Source organism: Bipolaris sorokiniana (assembly GCF_000338995.1).
Source record: "Bipolaris sorokiniana ND90Pr unplaced genomic scaffold COCSAscaffold_7, whole genome shotgun sequence".
Taxonomy (NCBI): domain Eukaryota; kingdom Fungi; phylum Ascomycota; class Dothideomycetes; order Pleosporales; family Pleosporaceae; genus Bipolaris; species Bipolaris sorokiniana.
Window position 1 is genome coordinate 530836 of NW_006911901.1, and position 20168 is coordinate 551003.

At 50.6% G+C, this 20168-nt stretch overlaps 7 protein-coding genes across 7 annotated transcripts; 4 read left to right on the forward strand and 3 right to left on the reverse strand.

The window, feature by feature from the left end:
* The first annotated feature begins 2738 nt into the window (after positions 1-2738).
* Positions 2739-3990, forward strand: COCSADRAFT_36703 (uncharacterized protein). Its single transcript, XM_007701585.1, has 2 exons — positions 2739-3104; positions 3158-3990. Exons 1-2 carry the CDS (start codon positions 2817-2819, stop codon positions 3878-3880), a joined length of 1011 nt encoding a protein of 336 aa, XP_007699775.1. The 5' UTR covers positions 2739-2816; the 3' UTR covers positions 3881-3990.
* A 159-nt stretch (positions 3991-4149) lies between these two features.
* Positions 4150-5665, forward strand: COCSADRAFT_160372 (uncharacterized protein; the record flags this gene model as incomplete). Its single annotated transcript, XM_007701814.1, has 2 exons — positions 4150-4330; positions 4419-5665. The coding sequence occupies 2 exons, from the start codon at positions 4150-4152 to the stop codon at positions 5663-5665; spliced, it is 1428 nt and encodes a 475-aa protein (XP_007700004.1).
* A 184-nt stretch (positions 5666-5849) lies between these two features.
* COCSADRAFT_160373 (uncharacterized protein) lies at positions 5850-7499 on the reverse strand (the record flags this gene model as incomplete). The annotated part of the gene is made up of 1 exon (XM_007701815.1): positions 5850-7499. One exon carries the CDS (start codon positions 7497-7499, stop codon positions 5850-5852), a length of 1650 nt encoding a protein of 549 aa, XP_007700005.1.
* A 300-nt stretch (positions 7500-7799) lies between these two features.
* On the forward strand, positions 7800-9147 carry COCSADRAFT_357023 (uncharacterized protein; the record flags this gene model as incomplete). Its single annotated transcript, XM_007701816.1, has 1 exon — positions 7800-9147. One exon carries the CDS (start codon positions 7800-7802, stop codon positions 9087-9089), a length of 1290 nt encoding a protein of 429 aa, XP_007700006.1. The 3' UTR covers positions 9090-9147.
* A 72-nt stretch (positions 9148-9219) lies between these two features.
* Positions 9220-11044, reverse strand: COCSADRAFT_26322 (uncharacterized protein; the record flags this gene model as incomplete). Its single annotated transcript, XM_007701524.1, has 4 exons — positions 9220-9548; positions 9733-10743; positions 10793-10911; positions 10971-11044. 4 exons carry the CDS (start codon positions 11042-11044, stop codon positions 9220-9222), a joined length of 1533 nt encoding a protein of 510 aa, XP_007699714.1.
* A 178-nt stretch (positions 11045-11222) lies between these two features.
* COCSADRAFT_181290 (carbohydrate esterase family 9 protein) lies at positions 11223-12861 on the reverse strand. Its single transcript, XM_007701817.1, has 2 exons — positions 12426-12861; positions 11223-12367 (listed from the first exon to the last, which is right to left on the reverse strand). Exons 1-2 carry the CDS (start codon positions 12756-12758, stop codon positions 11459-11461), a joined length of 1242 nt encoding a protein of 413 aa, XP_007700007.1. The 5' UTR covers positions 12759-12861; the 3' UTR covers positions 11223-11458.
* A 473-nt stretch (positions 12862-13334) lies between these two features.
* Positions 13335-17758, forward strand: COCSADRAFT_36708 (uncharacterized protein). The gene is made up of 6 exons (XM_007701586.1): positions 13335-13808; positions 13862-14236; positions 14293-14953; positions 15007-15996; positions 16062-17402; positions 17457-17758. Exons 1-6 carry the CDS (start codon positions 13467-13469, stop codon positions 17465-17467), a joined length of 3720 nt encoding a protein of 1239 aa, XP_007699776.1. The 5' UTR covers positions 13335-13466; the 3' UTR covers positions 17468-17758.
* Positions 17759-20168: the final 2410 nt, after the last annotated feature.

A 20168-nucleotide genomic window follows, 5' to 3' on the forward strand; every position in this document is an offset into this window, starting at 1 on the left:
TATTCTCATACGAGTGTAGAGTTAAGTGTAGGCACGGATCTCGCTTAGAATATACTAGAAAACGCGGTAATTCCAAAGGTAGAAGAACTCTAGTTTCTAGTAAAACTACTAGTACCTTTTAAAAACTTCTATATATATAATATATATCTACTAGATATATATAATTATTTTATATATATATATTATCTATATCTAGCTTACTAATTAAGTTCTAGGTCATGATATAACTATCTAAGTTTGGGCCGCAATTTAGATAGGTGAAAGATCAGATATAGTAGTAATAAAAACACCAAAATCTACTATTTCTCATCGCTCTCACCACTATATTAGGCGGTGTCTAATACCCTATATAAAACCAAAAATAAAGAGAGGTAAGTTTAATATATATATTTTAAATATATATTTGTATTTTTCTTAGAATATTTAATAATACATTTCTACCTAAGTATATTAAATTATAGAGCTAATTTAAAACTATTTAGACTGGAGTTTTCAGCAAGATAACGCTAAGATCCATATAGCTAGGAACGTTCTAGAGTGGTTTCAGCGTAACCATATTAGACTTTTTAAGCATCCGCTATATAGCCCAGATCTTAACCCAATAGAAAACGTATAGAGCTTACTTAAGAACCGGCTTACTAAGCTACCTAGTAGGTCTCTTAGCGTTAGCTCTACAGATAAGAGTATAAATACTTTTATTAGCACAATTAAACAAGAGTGGGCTAATATTCCACAAAGAGATATAGATAATTATATCTTATCTATGGAAAACCAATATACTAGAGTAGTAGAAGCACGTGGCTGGTATACAAAGTATTAGTTAGTAGCTAGAAGATAATAGAAAAAATCTTGTTTTAAAACAAAGTATTTCTATATTACAAAAAATAGATAGATAATATGTCTCTATCTTAATATATATTATATATCTCACTAATCTAACTATATATAGCACTTGTTGGTATATAAGATCTAAAAATAGCAGCGCGAAATATTTAGCTAGAATCTAGAAAACTTACTTCTCGAACTTTAGCATGTTTTATAGCCAGGAATAAGCTTACTAAGCATTACGTAATATAGTCATTATAAACTACTTGATATCTAGTTTTCAACGGACTAACACGTTTAAGTATAGGTGCTCTATAAGCTGAGTTATCATCTTTTAAAAACTATTACTTTTTTAACTACGTTTTTTTTTGTCACCCCCCTGTATATATATAGGTATATAATATCGTTATAGTTAAGAGCGAAGAGGCCTTTAAATAATTATATATTAACCTATATTATAGAAAAAGATAAAGAAAGTAACGCTATCGTACGACGTCTCTCGCTTTATACTCTTGCCTTACGTTCCTTCGTACGAATAAGGTTTCGTGACTAAGCGGTGTAAAGAGGACACGTGATAAAATCACGTGTTTCACTCACGGGCGCAGCCCATTACAATTGGACTTTTTTATGTCACCTTTCTGTAGTATTCTTAGATTTTATAATATTTATCTTCTTAGCGATATATTCTCTTTCAATGGGGTACTGAGTTACATAATTGTTGCCCCGCGATAATTACTACCTTCTAACGTGAACGTCAATAGGCTCTTAGCCTTTCTATTCTTTGTTCAGAAGAGAATCCTTCTTATTACATATAACAAATTAGAAATCAACAGATTAGGTAGTTATTATCTTAATAGAGAGTTCTATAAGTTCCGTTATGTATAGCAAACTGCAATAGACGCGATGATGTCAATAGTGAACTGTGTTCGAGCAGTACTCGTGTGGCTGCCCGCTGGCATGACAGCTGTTCAGGACAAATATGAGCAATAATCATTTAGGCTTATGCGTTTTTACATGTACACACAGACTACCTTGTAGAATGAATAAGCTAATGTACATGAAGCTTTAGTTTTGTAACAAGGCAAAGCTGCGAAAAGGAACCCTCTGCCGAGCTCCGACAGAGTTGGCCGCTGAATAGCTTGGGACTGGTAGGTGATTCGTTTCGAAGGTGAAGTTCGCGGAGTGAACTTCATGGGTGGCTGGGCCCAGCCACCCAACATTTCAGGTATATACTCCCTCTCCCACACCATGGCAGTTGGCCAATGAAACCACTGTCTAACAATGCATTGTCGTTGTCCGTTTGTACGTATGGCAGGCCGGCATTTCGTGTGAAGCATTCGTTTGGTACACGCCGATCAGTATCCCCTATGCTTTACTTTGGGCTGCCATTCTAACGTGGAGGATGCCGAGACGCCGAAGGTGCGTGCACAAGGCTCGTCGTGGCTTGTTTCGCTTGTGGTCCGTAAGGTGCTCGGTCGTTTTGGTGCGGGATTGCGGAAGATAGTCGGTGGCATGGCAGCGACGTCGGCGACGTGGGGGCTCTGACTAGTACGTAGTAACGCAAATGCGCACCCACGACACAGACATTATACGACGCAACCCATTGTAAACCAGCCGGTCAGCCTAAGTCTGTATTTGCATCAAATTGTCTTGCAATACGGAGATAGTATTCAGTGTCTACGCTGACAGCTAGTAAGTTTCGCCTGCCGAGCGCTACCGGTCCGCCTGAAAGAGACGGTTCATTATCGCAAAAGCCACATGCCGGTTTATTCCCCATTTGGCGCGCTGTAGTCGCCGACTACAAGAACAGTGGCCTATGGCGATGGGCACCCAAAGCGTCAGAAATGTAAGATGAGCATGTATATACAAGTAGCGCATTTCTCTCGGCTTTGTTCTCCTGAGTTCATCTTGTCGAATTCCAGATTGCAAGGAGACACCAACGTGAGTGAACGCCAAGCCAAGGAAGCGTGGATGCGAAAGACGAAAAGGATATGTTCACGCCGGTCGAGACGACTGTTGGAGCGTTGCTGCTACATCAAGCAACCAGCAATCTCCTCTACCAAAATGGGAATATATTGGGACTGAGCGGGTACCTACGCCAGCTTCTTTCGGCGCCTACCAAGGAGCAGATTGCCTTTTTCACTGGCATGGCAGCTAGCTATGTTCCTTTGAAAGCCCTAGCGCCACAGCTAATGGCCGTCTATCCCATGGTGCAGTTGAGCCCCAAGACTGCTATGGCGACATCTGCAGTGGGCGCGTTGATTGGGTGGGGAACGAAGGTGATTAGTCTTTGTCTTGACAAGCTTTTCAAGAGACTGACATGGCTGATTAGATGGCCAACGGCTGTACTTCTGGACACATGCTTTGTGGTCTTTCTCGGTTGAGTGGACGTTCTGCAACTGCGGTTGCCGTGTTCTTCCCCACTGCCATGATCACTCACCACCTGACCAACCCGACACTTTCCACTTCAGTATGTGCCAGCGATGTGCCGTGCTACACGCCTGTATACCCATCTTCAGAAGAGGCCGTATCTCTTCTGGTCCTAGCAGGATCCATTACCATGGCAGCACAAACGATACCTCATCTCGTTGCTCTAGCCACCAGCTCAGATGGCACCAAGCAGGAAGCTGGTGAACCGCCCAACGCCGCACGCAACACAACGCAGTTTTTCTCTGGTCTTTTGTTTGCCCTTGGCCTCCAGGTATCACAGATGGCACAACCAGCAAAAGTCGCCGCCTTCCTATCTTTTCCGGTCTTGCAACACTGGGATCCATCCCTTGCCTTGGTGATGATATTTGGAGTGCTACCGAACCTGATTGAAAATCAGATCAAAGGCTTCAAGAAGCCGCCGTCGTTTGCCGAACGATTCGCGTTGCCGACGAAAACAGCCCAGGACATTGATAAGAGGTTTGTGATGGGTGCTGTCGCATTCGGTATTGGGTGGGGTCTAGCAGGCGTCTGTCCAGGGCCAGCTGTGATCCGGGCTTTCTACCAGCCCATCTGGGGTCTCCTATGGATTGGTGGGTTCTGGCTTGGTGGCAAAGTGAGTGTCTGAGCATTGCGTCTCGGGGCAATGGCTAGCAAGAATCTTATGTAATATATAATAACGATCAAGAAGTACACGACTTTTGTATTCGGATCGTGTGTTATGACCGTGTAGCGACAGTCATGCAGAATATCGCGTGTATGTGCTCCAGCCCTATGCAAGTAGTGTATGGTGGGGGTCTCAAAAAGACCAGCCCCGCCACAGCATCCCACCTGCACCACCTTCGCGCCTCGCGCCTCGCCCATGACACTTACAGTCACACAAGCAGTGAGAAAAATATGGAAGACGAGCGGGCAGCGACCAATCTTGGTCCAGACGTAGATCAAGGCATAGCGGAGGAGTCACCATCTGTACCAAAACAACCAAAACGACGCTTTGTGGGCAGAAAGACGGCGGAAAAGACGAGCGGGCAGCCAGTGGATCCCAACTCCAACATCGAGGACTCGAGCACGATACAAGGTGTGAGGAGCCCACACGCACATGACGCTGACCGAAATCTTAGCAAAAAAAAACGCAAATTAAAATATATAGACTGACGTTGTATTAGTGGCCATGCCTCGACGGACTGCTCGTGCTCTAAACGCTATACCCGACGACATTGTCCACGACAAGGACATTAACGATGCCATTGCGCTGTTGCCACCAAACTACAACTTTGAAATCCACAAATGCATACACCGAATACGAACATCTGGGGCCAAGTCAATTGCCCTGCAGTTCCCCGAGGGGCTGCTGCTATTTGCAACCACCATATCCGACATCCTCACGCGCTTTTGTCCAGACACAAGCACATTGATCATGGGCGATGTCACATACGGGGCATGTTGTATAGACGACTACACAGCACGAGCGCTCGGATGCGATCTTCTGATACACTATGCGCATAGCTGCCTGATACCGGTCGCTGTGACCAAGATTGCGACGTTGTACATCTTCGTCTCCATCACCATCGATACCCAGCACCTGATCAACACGATTACCGACAACTTTGCCATGGGTAAGACAATTGCACTAGTCGGAACCATTCAGTTCAACGCGACCATTCACGGTATCGTGCCCATACTGCGGAAGGAGGGATACAACCCGTTTGTGCCGCAGATTGCACCCTTGTCCAAAGGGGAAATCCTTGGATGCACGTCGCCCTCCATGGCCATGAAGGCAGGGGAGCTCGACGGCAGAGGCAGGGAACAACAAGTGCCGGACCTAATACTGTACCTCGGCGACGGACGGTTCCACCTTGAAAGCGCCATGATTGCCAACCCCCAATTACCAGCATACCGATACGATCCATACTCACGACGTCTGACACACGAAGTCTATGAGCATGAATCTCTGTACAGTCTCCGGCGCAGTGCCATCTTGACAGCTCGAAAAGCGCGCACTTGGGGCATCATCTTGGGTTCGCTAGGTCGACAAGGCAACCCACACACATTGACGTTGATTGAAAACGAGCTATCCAAGCAGGATATAAAATGCGTTAGCCTACTCATGTCTGAGATTTTCCCTGGAAAGCTGGCCATGATGGGCGACGTGGAGGCGTGGGTGCAGATCGCATGTCCTAGACTCAGTATCGATTGGGGGTATGCTTTTCCTAGGCCGTTGCTGAGCCCGTACGAGGCGCTCGTAGCAATGGGAGTAAGAGAAGCGCCATGGCTGGACGAAGATGAAGGCCAGCGCGCATCGGGAGGGAAAGAGCGGAGAAACCTCTATCCCATGGACTTTTACGCCTCAGAGGGATTGGGGCGCACAACAGTGGAACACGTCAAGGCAGCAGAGGTTGCAATCGAAGCATGAGTTTTTGACATGCAGTCATTTATCTAGGCGAAGCATTGAAAACCCAAAGAGCGGGCCAAGGCTGAGATGAACAAGATGTAGAAAAGAAGAAGAAAAAAATAGATGAAAGCACCGCCAAATGGGTATCGCTGAGTATTTCCGCTGAAGAAAAGACCAAAATTGAACCGATGCCACTAGAAGCTGCTTAATCTATCTCCGGAATCAACTCGTCGTCGTCAATCAGATCCGGGTCGACCTTTGTCCCTAGGTCGGCGTCTTCTAAGAAGGAGCGCCCTCTGAGAGCTTCGGGCAGATAGTCTTGTTTCACCTTGCCGTCAAGATAGTGTGGGTTGTACTTGTAGCCCTCGCCGTATCCCAAGTCCTTCATTAACCGGGTTGGCGCATTGCGAATGTGATGAGGTATGGGCAGTGCAGCGACACCGGGTTCCTTGAGCGCGTCCATTGCGTTGTTCATGGCACGATAGACACGTGTTGACTTTGGCGCAAGCGACAAGGCAGTCACGGCGTGGGCGAGGTTGATGCGGCACTCTGGCATGCCAATCTTCTCACAGGCAGAGTATGTGGCAGTCGCGAGGGACAGCATAGTGTTGTCCGCCAAACCTACGTCTTCCGAGGCAACGACGATGAGGCGGCGAGCAATGTAGCGCGGGTCTTCGCCAGACTCGAGCATGCGAGCCAGGTAGTAGAGTGCGGCGTCGGCATCGGAGCCTCGAATGGACTTGTGCAGGGCGGATATGCTATCGTAGTGCTGGTCGCCGGCGCGGTCGTATACGAGCGTCTTTGTGAGGCTCTGCTGGATCTTTTCCTTTGTCATGTCGGGCTGTTTGGCAAGGCTCATGGCGAGGTCGAGGAGATTGAGGGCGGTTCGGGCGTCGCCATCTGAGAAGCTAGCAAAGGATTGCAGCATGGGCGTGTCAAGTAAGGGCAAGGTGCATTGCTCGGCCGCCATTGCACGCTCGAGGATGTGGAGCAGATGATCGTCTGCAAGGTCGTCAAGGGTAAAAGTGCGGCATCTGGACAGCAGGGCGGAGATAATTTTGAAGGACGGGTTCTCGGTAGTGGCGGCGATGAGGGTAATGGTGCCAGACTCGACAGGGCCGAGGAAAGCGTCCTGCTGAGTGCGGGAGAAGCGGTGCAGCTCGTCACAGAAGACAATGGTCTTGCGGCCCGTCAGCTGCAGGTCGCTGAAGGCTTCGGCAAAGATGGAGCGGACTTGTTCGAGCTTTGTGCTTGTGCTGTTGATCTCGACGAAGCGGGCGCCCGACGAGGTTGCGATGAGGCGTGCGATGGTGGTCTTGCCTGTGCCGGGACGGCCCCAGAGGACCATGGAGGGCAGGCGGCCTTCGTCTACCATGGCACGCAGCACGCCTCCTGGCGCGACGAGCTGCTGGCCGTAGACATGATCGAGCGACGTGGGGCGCATGCGCTCAGCCAGCGGCATGGCATCCTCGAGCGCCTTGAGCTTGCGGGCGCGCTTGGGGGCCGACGAGGGTGACTGGGCGTCGCCATCGGGGTGCAGCCTGTCAACCGATTGTGTGAAGGAACGCTTGGTGCGTAGTGGCGGTGTAGGCGGCCGTTGGAGGCGCTGTGCTGCAGCAGCGGCAGCGGCAGTTGTTGGTGTTGATGCTGAGGTTGAGCATATTGTGGTTGTGGTTGTCGTCGTCGTGGCGGGCGTGGGTGTGGAGCGAATGGCGTGGGTGAAGAAGTTGTGGGCCTTGGACGGGCCCTGGGTGGACGAGGTCGGGTCAATGATAAAGTCCTTGCAGCCGCTGTCAATGTGCTGGTTGATGCGGGCGTCGTGGACGGCGTGGGAGCAGATGGGGCAGTCGACCATGGTCGGATCGAGGCGGCCTGGCTCGTCACGGGTGCACGCGACGGGCAGTTTTTTGGGTGGACGCGACCTGCTACGACATGCGATATGCGACATCGGCTGCACCTCGGCCCCGACTCTGTGTCTGCCCCTCGATGACGATGGAGCGCCTTGAGCACGCAATCCCACCACCGCCCACCACCCACGGCCATGCGAGCAGCAATTGCCAGCCGTGCCCTCGCCCGAAGCATTCGCAGTCCTACCATCACCACCATTATTGCCCCCATCACTCCCATCATCTCCTCCCCCTCCCCGCGCAGAGCCATGTCGGCCACACCCCGCCGAGCCGACCCCTTCAAACCCGCCGCCAGGGTCGCCGGGCAGCGCCAGGACGTCTGGTCTATTGTCAACGAAGCTGCCGCCGCCTCGCCTGTCCAGCCCATTGTCAACATGGGCCAGGGTTTCTTTGGCTACAACCCGCCCGCCTTCGTTCTCGACGCCGCCAAAGCCGCCCTGGATCAGGTCGACTGCAATCAGTACTCGCCTACAAAGGGCCGCCCGCGCCTCAAAAAGGCCATTGCCCACGCATACTCGCCCTTCTTCGGCCGCGACCTCAACCCAGACACCGAGGTGACAATCACCACTGGCGCCAATGAGGGCATGCTCAGCGCCTTCATGGCCTTCCTCGAGCAAGGCGACGAGGTCATCGTCTTCGAGCCCTTCTTCGACCAGTACATCAGCAACATCGAGATGCCCGGCGGAAAAGTCGTCTACGTCCCCATGCGCCCACCTAAGGAGGGCGCCACAAAGACCACCTCAGCAGCAGAGTGGACCATTGACATGAACCAGCTCGAGGCCGCCATCACTCCGCGCACTCGCATGATAGTCCTCAACTCTCCCCACAATCCCATTGGCAAGGTCTTTTCCCGCGCAGAGCTGCAAGCAATTGGAGACTTGTGCGTCAAGCACAACATCCTCATCCTCTCAGACGAGGTCTACGACCGCTTGTACTATGTCCCCTTCACCCGCATCGCCACCCTTTCTCCCGAAATCGCCAAACTCACCCTTACCGTCGGATCTGGAGGCAAGAACTTTTACGCTACGGGCTGGAGAGTAGGCTGGCTCATTGGTCCCGAGCAACTCATCAAGTACGTCAGTGCCGCTCATACTCGCATCTGCTACAGCAGTGTCTCCCCCTTGCAAGAAGCCACGGCGGTTGGCTTCGAGCAGGCCGATGCCCACAACTTCTGGGATGACTCCAAGAAGGAGATGAAGGCCAAAATGGACAAGTTCACTGCCGTCTTTGACGAACTCAACCTGCCCTACTCAGACCCCGAGGGCGGCTACTTTGTCCTTGTCAACATGTCAAAGGTCAAACTACCCCAAGACTATCAATTCCCACCACACGTCGCAGAGCGCCCTAGGGACTTTCAGCTCAGCTGGTTCCTCATCAAGGAAGTGGGTGTCGCTGCCATCCCCCCGACCGAATTCTTTACTCCAGAAAATGCCTACATTGTAGAGGACTGGTTGCGCTTCGCAGTCTGCAAAAACGATGATGTCCTCGAGAGGGCCATGGAGCGTCTGAGAAGCCTCAAAAAATACATTCACGAATGAGCAAATGCATCAAAATACCAGAAACAACTCCTGCTATGGCGTCATAGCCAATTACAATTGCATTCGCCCAGTTCTGGTCCATGTACTACACGTGTCTCTGTAATCATTTTCTCGTTCTCTTCCTTGTCCTTCAGTCATCATCCGTATACGCCTCCCTGTCCTGGAAACGCAAAAATTCGCCTCCTTCTTGACCCGTCACTTTTTCCCACACACTCTTGACGTTATCGAGCACCCCATCATCAAAAGCAAGATCCATGGGTGGCGGCGGGAAGCGAATTATCTTCTCCGACCCACAAGGGAGAACATCGGATCCAGACGACGGTTGCTGTTGGTACTTGGCTGACCAAAGTACCTTTGGTGCCGGTGTGGTATTCATGGCAGAGAGAAGTGAATCGACTGCCTGATCGAGCAAAGTAAAGCCCTTTGAGCTCCCCAGTGATACCAGAGCATAGAGTACACCTAGTCGACAGTCAGCCATGTAATAACCATGATGATCCGCACATTGGTTTAGTAGATAGAGTGCCGTTGTATCAGTTTGTCAGAGGTATTGTCTTCAGTGGTATTCAGACAATGTAGATAAGATTTGAAAGTTTGTTCATCATAGAAGCAAATAGAGAGAGAGAAAGGGAGGGAAAACACTTACACTGGCCAGTAGGACATTCGCCGGTGTCGCTGGAATGCACATAGACATGAACTGGTGGGAGCTCTTCAGCTTCCGAACCTACCGTCAATGAGCCAGACGGAAAGACAACCACAGCCGTCGCCGGTGTTGGTGCCTCTTCCGCAATCGGGGGGAACAGGCTCAGCAATGAAGACGAGACAATGCTGATCGATCTGCAGCGCGTAGCCTCGGCACTGGTCGAGGAGCTTCCTCCTATGACCCACTGCGCAACAATCTCTTCGCCATCTTTCAGACGAAGTCTTGTGCCCTTGTCGTTAACCTCCGCAGCACCCTCAGTGGCTGGAGCAACACCTTTTCCAAGCACGTAGACTCCACCTCCAACCGCACACGCTCGACAGGATACCTGACTGATTTCGGACAAACCGCCCCATTTCGGCACAACAGCCCCGAAGCCAGGTCCAAACACACCGATTGACCGCAGATGCTTCGCAATTCGCGGCAGTGCAGTCTCCGTTGTCGTCTGGAATGAGTGCGTCGTTGATAGCGTGAGAGCCATCAATGGCGCCTGCAAATTTGCCGGAATCTTGAATTGCTTCCTGAGAAATACCGCAAATGGCTGCCGTGCAAACTCTTCCCAGACGTCGGTCTGTTCTTCGTAATCACCAATAAAACGCAAGAATTTCATCAATGCGCGCTTCGCCTTGAAGTCTAAGTGGTGATCCTGGAAGACATCTTCGCGACCGTTTGGCACCTTCAACAGTGTTCCAAGTGGAGGCGTGGTTTCTGGAGCTACAGAACTTTCGCTCTGTGCGTCTCTAGAGTAAACCCACCAGCTGCCGACAGCGAGAAACTCAAGCTGACGATAGACCCTTGACGAGACGAGGTATCCTAGAAGAGAGGAGCGAGCATACACTATTTGGGGACTCAAAGACAGGTTGTATGCTCTTGAAACCGATAGCCTTGGAGCTGGGTTGTCCGGGCTAGGTTCGGGCTTGGTGATTGTGATATCGGAGAAGGGAGTATCTATTGGTGCTTTGGAGATTCAGCAACAGCATACATGACTGATGGCTTTCATGCTTACCTTGCTTTAAACGCTGCGCCCAGTCCTCAGCTTCCTGTAAGCTAAAGGCAGCCTCGGCACCGCCGTAAAAGTCATCTTCATCGACATGGAGAATCTTCTTGTCCGAGCGTGACAAAGCTCTTCAAGTGCTGCGTCAGTCAGATGGCAACCCCCAAGCGCTACGAGACAAGGCACGTACAGAGCAAGAAGAGACTGCTGTAGGCCGGTGCCTACAATAAGCACATCCCATTCGGTCTTGTCGAGAGTTTCCATGTCAGAGGTACGGGGAAAGATGAGGGCTTGCAAGGACTTGTTAGCGCTAAGCTAGCGCACATGACTAAGCGACGCGTGCGCACAAAATCTGCAGACGGCTGCCCATAGACTTTCCTTCACCAACGCGCACGCCAAGGGCATCTCAGCTTCATGTATGGCCTGCCCCTAAGGCACCCAGATCTTCACTGAATTGGAAATATGCGCGTGAGATCAACCTGTCGTCCGGTATCTACTGCTTTGGATTTTATCTGAATTAGCGGCTCGAATGTGGCGATACATCCAACTGTCAATGACCTCTGCGGAGGCTGTGGTTTAACAAGGTGTCAAATGCACTGCCGCTCGCGTGTACTGTCTACTTTCCATCGGCTTCGTCCTCATGCGCCAAGGCAATATGCTATGCCCACGATGAAAAGATCAATCCCTCGCCTCGCCATCCTCTTCGTAGGCACTTAGGGCTTCTTCCCTATCCCACACTTTGTGTCCAGCCACCCACGTCTGAAGCACCTCGCCTTGCTCACTCAGCACGGTCAAATCAGCTCTTCTACCTTCTTGCAGTATGCCCCTCCCACCTTTCCCATCTATGCCCATAAAGGCCGCCACATTCTCAGTGATTGTGCCCACCGCTTCGGCAATGCCACACCCAGACCAAGCCATCAGGTTTCTCATACTTTGCTGGAGTGGGATACATCCCCCAATTAGGGTGTCGGTGCCGGCTATCGTAGCCCGTGTGCCACTCTTGACCTGTTCAAAGGGGATCTGTGAGTGGCCAGGGTAGGTTCCATCCTTGAGAGAAGCAAGCTCAATACTGTCAGTAATGACAATCGAGCGCTTGGAACTCGAACGGTGAAGTAGGGATACTGTGTTGGGATGGAGATGTTCTCCATCTGCAATGATGGTGTACCATGGAGGTGCAACCTTTGCTGTTTCTGACAGGGAGACTAACCCGGCCAGACCTGGGGCTCTGGATGCCCAGCTCGGCATGGCATTCAGCGTATGAGTCAGTCCGCTTGCCCCTGCACTGAGTCCGGCTAGGCCTTGTTCGTAGGTCGCAGTAGAATGGCCCATGGCGACTCTGATACCTTGAGACGTCAGTGATTTGATGAGGGCTGCGGAATCGGGTAACTCTGGAGCGATTGTGACGAGTCTGATAGCAGACTGAAGATGTGCAGATCCGTAGACATTGGCCGGAGGGACGGCGCAAGGTTGAAAGAGAGAGCTATTATGTGCCCCTTTCTTGGAAGGGTGTAGATAGGGCCCTTCTGTATGGGCACCTAGAAGCGAAGCTGATGAGGCTATATCCCGCGGGGTGAGCGATGGGAGAATCTGTCAACATATAAGTCATTTTGTCGGTATGCAATCCAGACATGGACAGGGGACATGCCTTTTGAAACTCGTCAGCCTGTATGGTGGGTAGCGTTGCCCAGAATCCAGTCACGCCCTGTGTTGCGTAGTACCTCGCCAGATGGTCAATCTTGTTTTCATAGCTTGTTTTGTCTTCAAAATGCGTGAAGTGGAAGCCATTGGCACCATTCGTGTGCAGCTCTAGAAAGCCTGGGGCGATTATAGCATCTTCCAAGTCGATTGCCTCGCCACCAATGTAGCCTTCTCTTTTGAGGATAAGCCCCGTCTCGTCAGAAATGACAATGTGGTCTTCGACGAGCTCGCCATTGAGAACATAGCGGCAATTAGTGAAGAGGGTGAACCAGCCCGACATATCCGGGTGCGTGCCCAAATGTAGCGTGTCAGCACACACGTAGACTAGTATCGCAGAAATTCGGTGCCGGTGGCTCGTTTGTCCAAATTAAACAATGGTACGTAGAGTAGTCAGAGAGTCGAGTCAAGCCCTCCTAAGCCGGGGGAGGGGGTGGCCGGGGGTGGCCGGCCCCGCGGAGCGCTGATTGGCCAAGTGACGCGATGCGCGTCGACGTCATAGGAGCGTAATAGCACGAACGTAGTACGAAGATCGTGATGCACCGACGACAATGACCGCATTCTCGTATCTACTTTGTAGTATATACTATACATACTACACATAAATATGCATACGTCGACAGGTATGCATGGTGCACAGCCAAGTGCCAGCAATACAGCCACAGTGGATATGCTGCCCGCTTCTGGTCGCGCCACAAGCAGAAGCCAAGGCTACACAATAGGCGCGTTGTGTGCTTCTGGTAGCCGGGCTGCACCTTCTCCAGGAGCAAGTGGTGCCTGCCTACTACGTCATGAATTTGGTTGCCAGCCTTCCGCCCCGCGCGCCCCTGGTCTCTGATCTTATCATTCCCTGCTTTCGCTCCTTCAGCCGTACATTGCCGCTAGCCTCATGCTCGATCTCTGCTCGATATATGTCCATTGACTCTTGCAACTCTCACGCATGTCCCTCTTGTAGACCTGGGCCGTCACTCATAGGGACTCCCATTTGACAATGGACTCACAGTACCAGCAGCAGCAGCAACAACAACAGCATGCCCCGGGCGGCCACTACTCGGGGCACAACCCCATCCCCACCGTCAAGCAATTCGTCGACAGTTTAGACAAGGACAAGAGAGCCCGCGACAAAAGAATCGATCAAGAGGCTGTCCAGAAGCAGGGGCAGCCCGCAACGGAGAACAAACTGCCAGAGAAACAGCTCAAGGGCACCGAGAAGCGAGTCACAGATCCAACCACAGGCAGGGAAGTTGTCATCGCCGATGTCAGCAAGGACATGATCAACGAGGTCAAAAATCCCCATATCGTCGTTCCAAATGCCAACCTGAACAAGGAAACGGTAGGCAACAAACACACCTTACCTTCCTCCACTTCTCAACTGACAATATTTAGCCCATCAAGACGGATCCCTCGCAATCGCTCCAGGACTACAAGCATAACCAGGATGTCACTGCACCCCCAGACCCAGTTGCCCAAGGTACCACAACCGACGTGCCCATCCACGGCGAAAAGACAAACGTCCTCTTCCACCCTACACCCTCAGTCAGTTATGAGCCCATGTTCAAGGCCCTCGAGGCCCGCGCCAATGTCCTCTGCGCAGGAATACTCGTAGGAACCGTTGTTGTCGGCAAGATCTTTGGCGGCGCGCTCAAAGGCCTTGTTCCTCTAGCCATGTGCTTAGCATCAGCTGTCTATCTTTGGATGAAGGAAGTCATCCGCAGTGGAAGAGAGGTGGAGTGGGACAGCGAGCAAGTTCGTGGTCAAATGGTAAACTTTTCTAGAAATGATTCCTGCTCAATATTCACTAATCACAAACCACCTAGGCCTCGCTGAACTTGCTTCCAGAGTCAGTCGAATGGATGAACACGTTTCTCAGTATCGCCTGGGGCCTTATCAACCCTGAAATGTTTTCGGGTGTTGCCGACATGCTGGAGGATGTCATGCAAGCTTCAGTTCCTGGAGTCATTGAAAATGTTCGTGTCGCTGAAATCAACCAAGGCAGTAACCCACTGCGCATCCTGAGCTTGCGAGCACTGCCAGACTCACACATGGGTGACATGAAGGCATCCATTCACGAAGAGAACAAAAGGAAGAAGGACCCCCAAGAGGCAGCAGCAGACGAAGAGGGCGGTGATTACTACAATCTCGAGGTCTCCTTTGCATATCACGCCAGTCCCAACGGCAAGCGAGTTTCTGATAGGGCGCGCAACATGCATATGCAGCTGGTCTTTTACTTGGGCATCAAGGGCCTCTTTGGTGTTCCTCTACCTATATTTGTCGAGTTGCAGGGGCTCGTTGGCACAGTCCGCTTACGCTTAAACATAGCCCCCGACCCTCCCTTCCTCAAAACCCTCACTTTCACGTTGATGGGTACACCGCAAGTGACGGCAGGCTGCATCCCCATGGTAGAGAAGGGAGTCAACCTTCTGAACCTTCCGTTGATTAGCAACTTTGTCAACTATGCCATCAAAGCGGCAGCCAGTAGTATGTCCACTTCCACAACACGTGGCCCATCTGAAAGATGCTAACAAAGATAGTGTATGTCGCCCCTAAATCCATGTCCATTGATATGCGCGCCATTCTTCAAGGTGACTCGGTTCAGAAGGACACTGAAGCGCTTGGTGTTCTGTGGATTCGCATTCATCGTGCCATCGGTCTGAGCAAGCAAGACCGACGCGGATCAAAGCATGGTGGCAGCGATCCATATATCACGATTGCCTTCTCCAAATACGGAAAGCCAATGTACTGCACCCGGGTCATCACAGACGACCTTAACCCTATATGGGAGGAAACGGCGGCCATTCTTGTTGGCCCTGAACTGATCAAGGCGAATGAAAACTTGAGTGTTGAGCTTTGGGATTCCGACCGACACACTGCCGACGATATTGTTGGAAAAGTGGAGATCTCCATGCAGAAAATGATCCAACATCCTGGCAAAATGTACCCGCAAACCTCCAAGTTGGCCGGCATGGAGGCTGGTAGCGACATGCCAGGAGAGTTGCACTGGGAAATTGGTTATTTCAGCAAGCCTAAGTTTAGGAAAGAGTTGCGTTCGGATGGTAAGAATAAGGCTCTTCCCGGTGAGCTGAGGGACGAGCCTGCGCTGCAGGATGATAAGGGTGTGATCAACTCCGAAACTGACGATGCTGTTATGCACACTCCGCCTGATCCGCTGTGGCCCAGTGGTATTTGCAGCGTAGTCGTACAGCAGATCGTCAACCTCGAACTAGAGAACGTAAAAGGAAGTTCTAATCCCAAAGGCCGTGAGTATGAGCCTGCGAAACCTTATGGAGAGGGCAAAAAGGAGACTGGCGAAGACCTTCCTAGCAGCTATTGTACAATTCTCTTTAATGATGAGCTGGTATATCGGACACGTACAAAGGCAGTCACGTCTCAGCCAATCTTCAACGCGGGAACCGAACGGTTTGTGCGTGACTGGCGATCAGCCATCATCACTATCACTGTGAGAGACCAGCGGCATAGAGAACATGACCCTATCCTTGGCGTAGTCCCATTGAAGCTGTCAGGTATGTACCTTTTTGATCCATAAAGCGCTGAGAGACCATCTTCAGGTTTATTTACACCATTCCAGACATTCTTGAGACATCGTCCCAAGTCACACGGTGGTATCCCCTTGACGGAGGCATAGGGTTCGGTCGCATACGTATCGCACTTCTATTTCGCAGCATTGAGACTCGCCTGCCTCCTCAGATGCTTGGCTGGGATGTCGGTACTTTTGAGTTCCGATCTCAACGTATACTGGCTCTAGGCTATACCCATTCTCCAAAACTTCGCATGCGCACTGGTGGCAGTACTGGCAAGATCAACCGCACTGCTGCACACAAACTTGAGGAGGGCGATGGATATTATTGGGATCTCGAAGAGGAGAATAGGAAAAATGCTGTTCGCCTGCCCGTCAAGCATCGGTACAGGTCACCCGTTGTCTTTGAGTTCCACATCGCCAATCATCGCAAGCCAGATGCCTACGCAGTGGTCTGGCTTCAACATTTCATCGACAACGAGGATGTCGATATCAACATCCCAATCTGGAAGACATCAGCTCCCGCTCGGCTCACACAAAATTACATCACCGAAGAAAACTGCCACAAAGAACCAGGCCTTGAGGATCTCCAAGAGGTTGGGCGACTGCAGTTTCGTGGTCGTTTCAAGGCAGGAATGGACAAATCTCACGCTGCTTTTGTGACGGATAATGACACCCGTGAAACATATGAGACTTGGGAAGTATGTGTCACAGAAGGCGTGCGAAACCACATTGTCGAAAAGGAGCTGCCAGACCGTGTAAGGGAACTACACGAGCAATCATTGACAACAGGTCGTGATATTCTCAAGAATGCGAGCGAGGAGGAAAAGCGTAAGTGGCTCGCGAAGGATGGGCAGGACTGGTCAGGCGCTTTTGGTGACAATCCTAAAGCATATATGAATACCAGACGGCAGAAGAGACGTGAGCCTGGCATTGAAGAACCACTACATGATCGTCACCATCCATCAGACAACGAAGCAAATGACGATTCCGACGATGAATATGGCGAGGAATCATCTTCGTCGGACATCGGTGTACAAGATGCTGATACCGTCGGCGATGCAACGGCGTTCAACGGTGGCAAAGACAGTAAATCAAATGGAAAACTGAGGTCAACGAAGACAGATTTGTCGCCTACAGATGATCATCTACCCCGACAGTCACAGTCAACAGCTCGAACGAGCAGTACTGTCGAGACGGACGACACAACATTGAGTAAGGATCACAACCGACAAAACAAACGGGCAGAAGAGAGAAAGCATCGGGGACTGATGCAATGGAAGCCGGCACGCAATGCAAAGTTCGCAAAGGACGAAGCTAAAATTGGGCTGTCCAAACTAAAAAAGAAGGTTACAGGGGGCCTGGACGGACGACAACCCGGCGTTGAGACTGGTAAGTTTTTTATGAGGAGCTTTCATATCACGCTTTGTCACTAACATAATCAAGAAACCGGGTAGAGCGCAATGCCTTGCGAAGCCACGAAGAAGAGCGTGGCAAGTGAACCATATCCCCTTCTGTTGGGTGCTTTATCCATCGTGTGAAAACATTTCCATTAAGGGAAGGGGCGCATGGATCTATTGGGAAATAGTATAACGAATTATGTACATCCTGCAGGCTGGCAAAGAGTTTGCGGGACGATCCATGTAGTATTGTTAATATTGAATAACCATCTCGTCATTACACGTGGGCTTTGCACTGTACATGTATTGGGACATTTCAGGCCATATACACAATTTGGGAAGATCACAACAGAATAACATAATGGTAACCTAGAATCTTTGAGCAGATTGATAGCAAGTGCGAGGTTCTTGGCGTAGTGGGCGCATTTATGATACTGTGACCGTGAATGGGGCAGGTCATGACGACTGTCCCGGTTCGCCCTGCTATATTTGGGTGGGATGCCTTCAGGCCCATAGGTGCGGGGCTAGAATGACCAAGTGTCCAAAGACCTGGGTAAAATACCATTGATAGTAATGGAATCTGTCTGTCCAATGTGTGTGCGTTCCTTGATCAACATCGTACTTTCACTCGTCTGCCTTGCCAGCTTGATGTTGGCCTCAAGAAGTAGCAACAGACCGCTATTCTACATTAGTATAGAGCTTGCAACTGATATTTTATCACCTGAATTTTGGCCCTCATTCCAAGGAAACAGTCGTTTTCAAGGCAATGTTGGCCGTTCTCGCCTCACCAGCTACGCGCCGGCGCTTGTTGCGGCACGGGAGTTTCTAGCTCCTAAGCCACAACCACTAACCATTCAGATGTCGGAAAATGATTTGGCTGGGCAGACGGCGTTGATCGACTGAATCGGGACCAGGGTTTGCTGTGCCGCAAGAGATGGGCGCTTAGAGAAGCATGACGGGGAACGGACTTGCGCCGTGCGAGCCGGCTTCATTCTGCGTGCCTTGGATCATTTGGAAGTGAGACATACGAGGTTCTTCTCCATCTTTTAATTTGTCCCATGGCGGTCGCTGTAGATAGCGCTGATGATTTTTGGAGCGTGGGTGTGGGACGGGTTGCACACACGCTTGCGGATGAAGTATTTCCAAGTCACGTCGAAGTTGCATCAAAAAGACCGATGATTAGACGCCTGGGGTGGTTGCTATTGCTCTCGCTTGTCCAAGGTATGATGGGATCCTGGAAGTCGCCATCACTGGGTAGCTGCACAACCTGGTAGTAAGCTTGGCGATACATTGTCAGGGAGATACTACGGCTTAAACGATGGAGATGGTAGCTGTTATAGCCCCCCGAGCGACAAAGATACTTACATCCATCGTGATAGGGTGAAATTGCCGTTTTGGCTGCGAAGGAATTACGTCGAAAGGTCTGGCTAACATGCATATGCATGCCCAAGTGTTGGGAGTAAGTGATTGATGTCTTGCACCTGCATGCATTCAAGTTTGATCACATGCTCTCCATACACTCTATACACTGGATGAGCTTAGCCTGCCAGTTTGACTGTTCGTTAATGTGCGGTATGGAACAGCACTTTTCTTGGACTCGCGGCACTTGACGAGAAGCGTTTGAAGCCTTTTGGTTGGTACTTGATGGTCCGCATTCAAGCTCTCGAGTTGATCTCCGGATAACTAGGTGGCAATTTTGGGCATGGCTGCGATGATTATCAACTGAAATGCCGACGTCACGGTCGAATGAGGCGTTTGGGCTGTATGTGTCTGTGTGTGGAAGGCTCAGTGCGGTCGCAGAAAGGGCTTATGGCATGGTAGAGCAAGCAAGGTTCCTATTTTATTCTGTCCAGCTAGGGCTAGATACCACATGATCTAACTCTAATTGCACCCCTTTACCTTCGAGCACATAATCTCGCTGCGAGCGCAACATCTAATATAGCCTGCATAAATGAAGTTGGGTGTTGGATCGATTGCTGAACACGACCAAGCTGGCGATTGGAGGATTTGAATGTTGAGGGAAAAAGGTATCAGACGACCGTTCTGCGATGAGAACCTCCGTTTCAGGGCACAAGGTCTTAAGGAAAGAGAGGCTTTTCCAGATAATCTGCCCAAGCAAAGCTCTGACCGCATTTGTGTACTTATCCGATTGTAGGTAGCATCTATTTAGGACTAGGCCAAGGATTTTGTTAGATAACCCATCCTATAGAAACAGCATAAAGAGAGGCTAGCATCCCTAGTGATGGGTCACTTTCTAGCCGGAGTAGCGGGGTTGCTACAACAAGAGCCCGCTACTCCTTGCTTCCATGCGCCTTGCCGCCCCCAAGATCGTAGGTGGGGTTCGAGCTTCCGAGTGACTCTTGCCCAGCACCAACATCGGGCCTTTATAGACCATTTTCCTAAAAAGTTCAAAGGAACTACTGAGAAGATAGTATTGGACTGTGTCAGTGGCCTCCCTGTACTGCGTCTGGGCTACGGAACGTGGCGAGTCGTTCCGGAGCACCTCATATGCCGACTGCTATTTGTCACAAGCGTGTAGAACCAACTCGTATATGACAAATGACGTATATGGAGTTATCCGGATGGTGCTTGACACGTAGCTACGCAACCATACAGGGTTGGGAGAGGTGCATCGCATCGCAACTAGCAACTCCTCTCAACAATATTTTGCCATTATTTCGCCCAACGTTTCATTGGTACAATCAAAGCTTTCGTCTGGGGTCTGAATATAGCAAACTCATGTTGAGAGTAGAGGTAT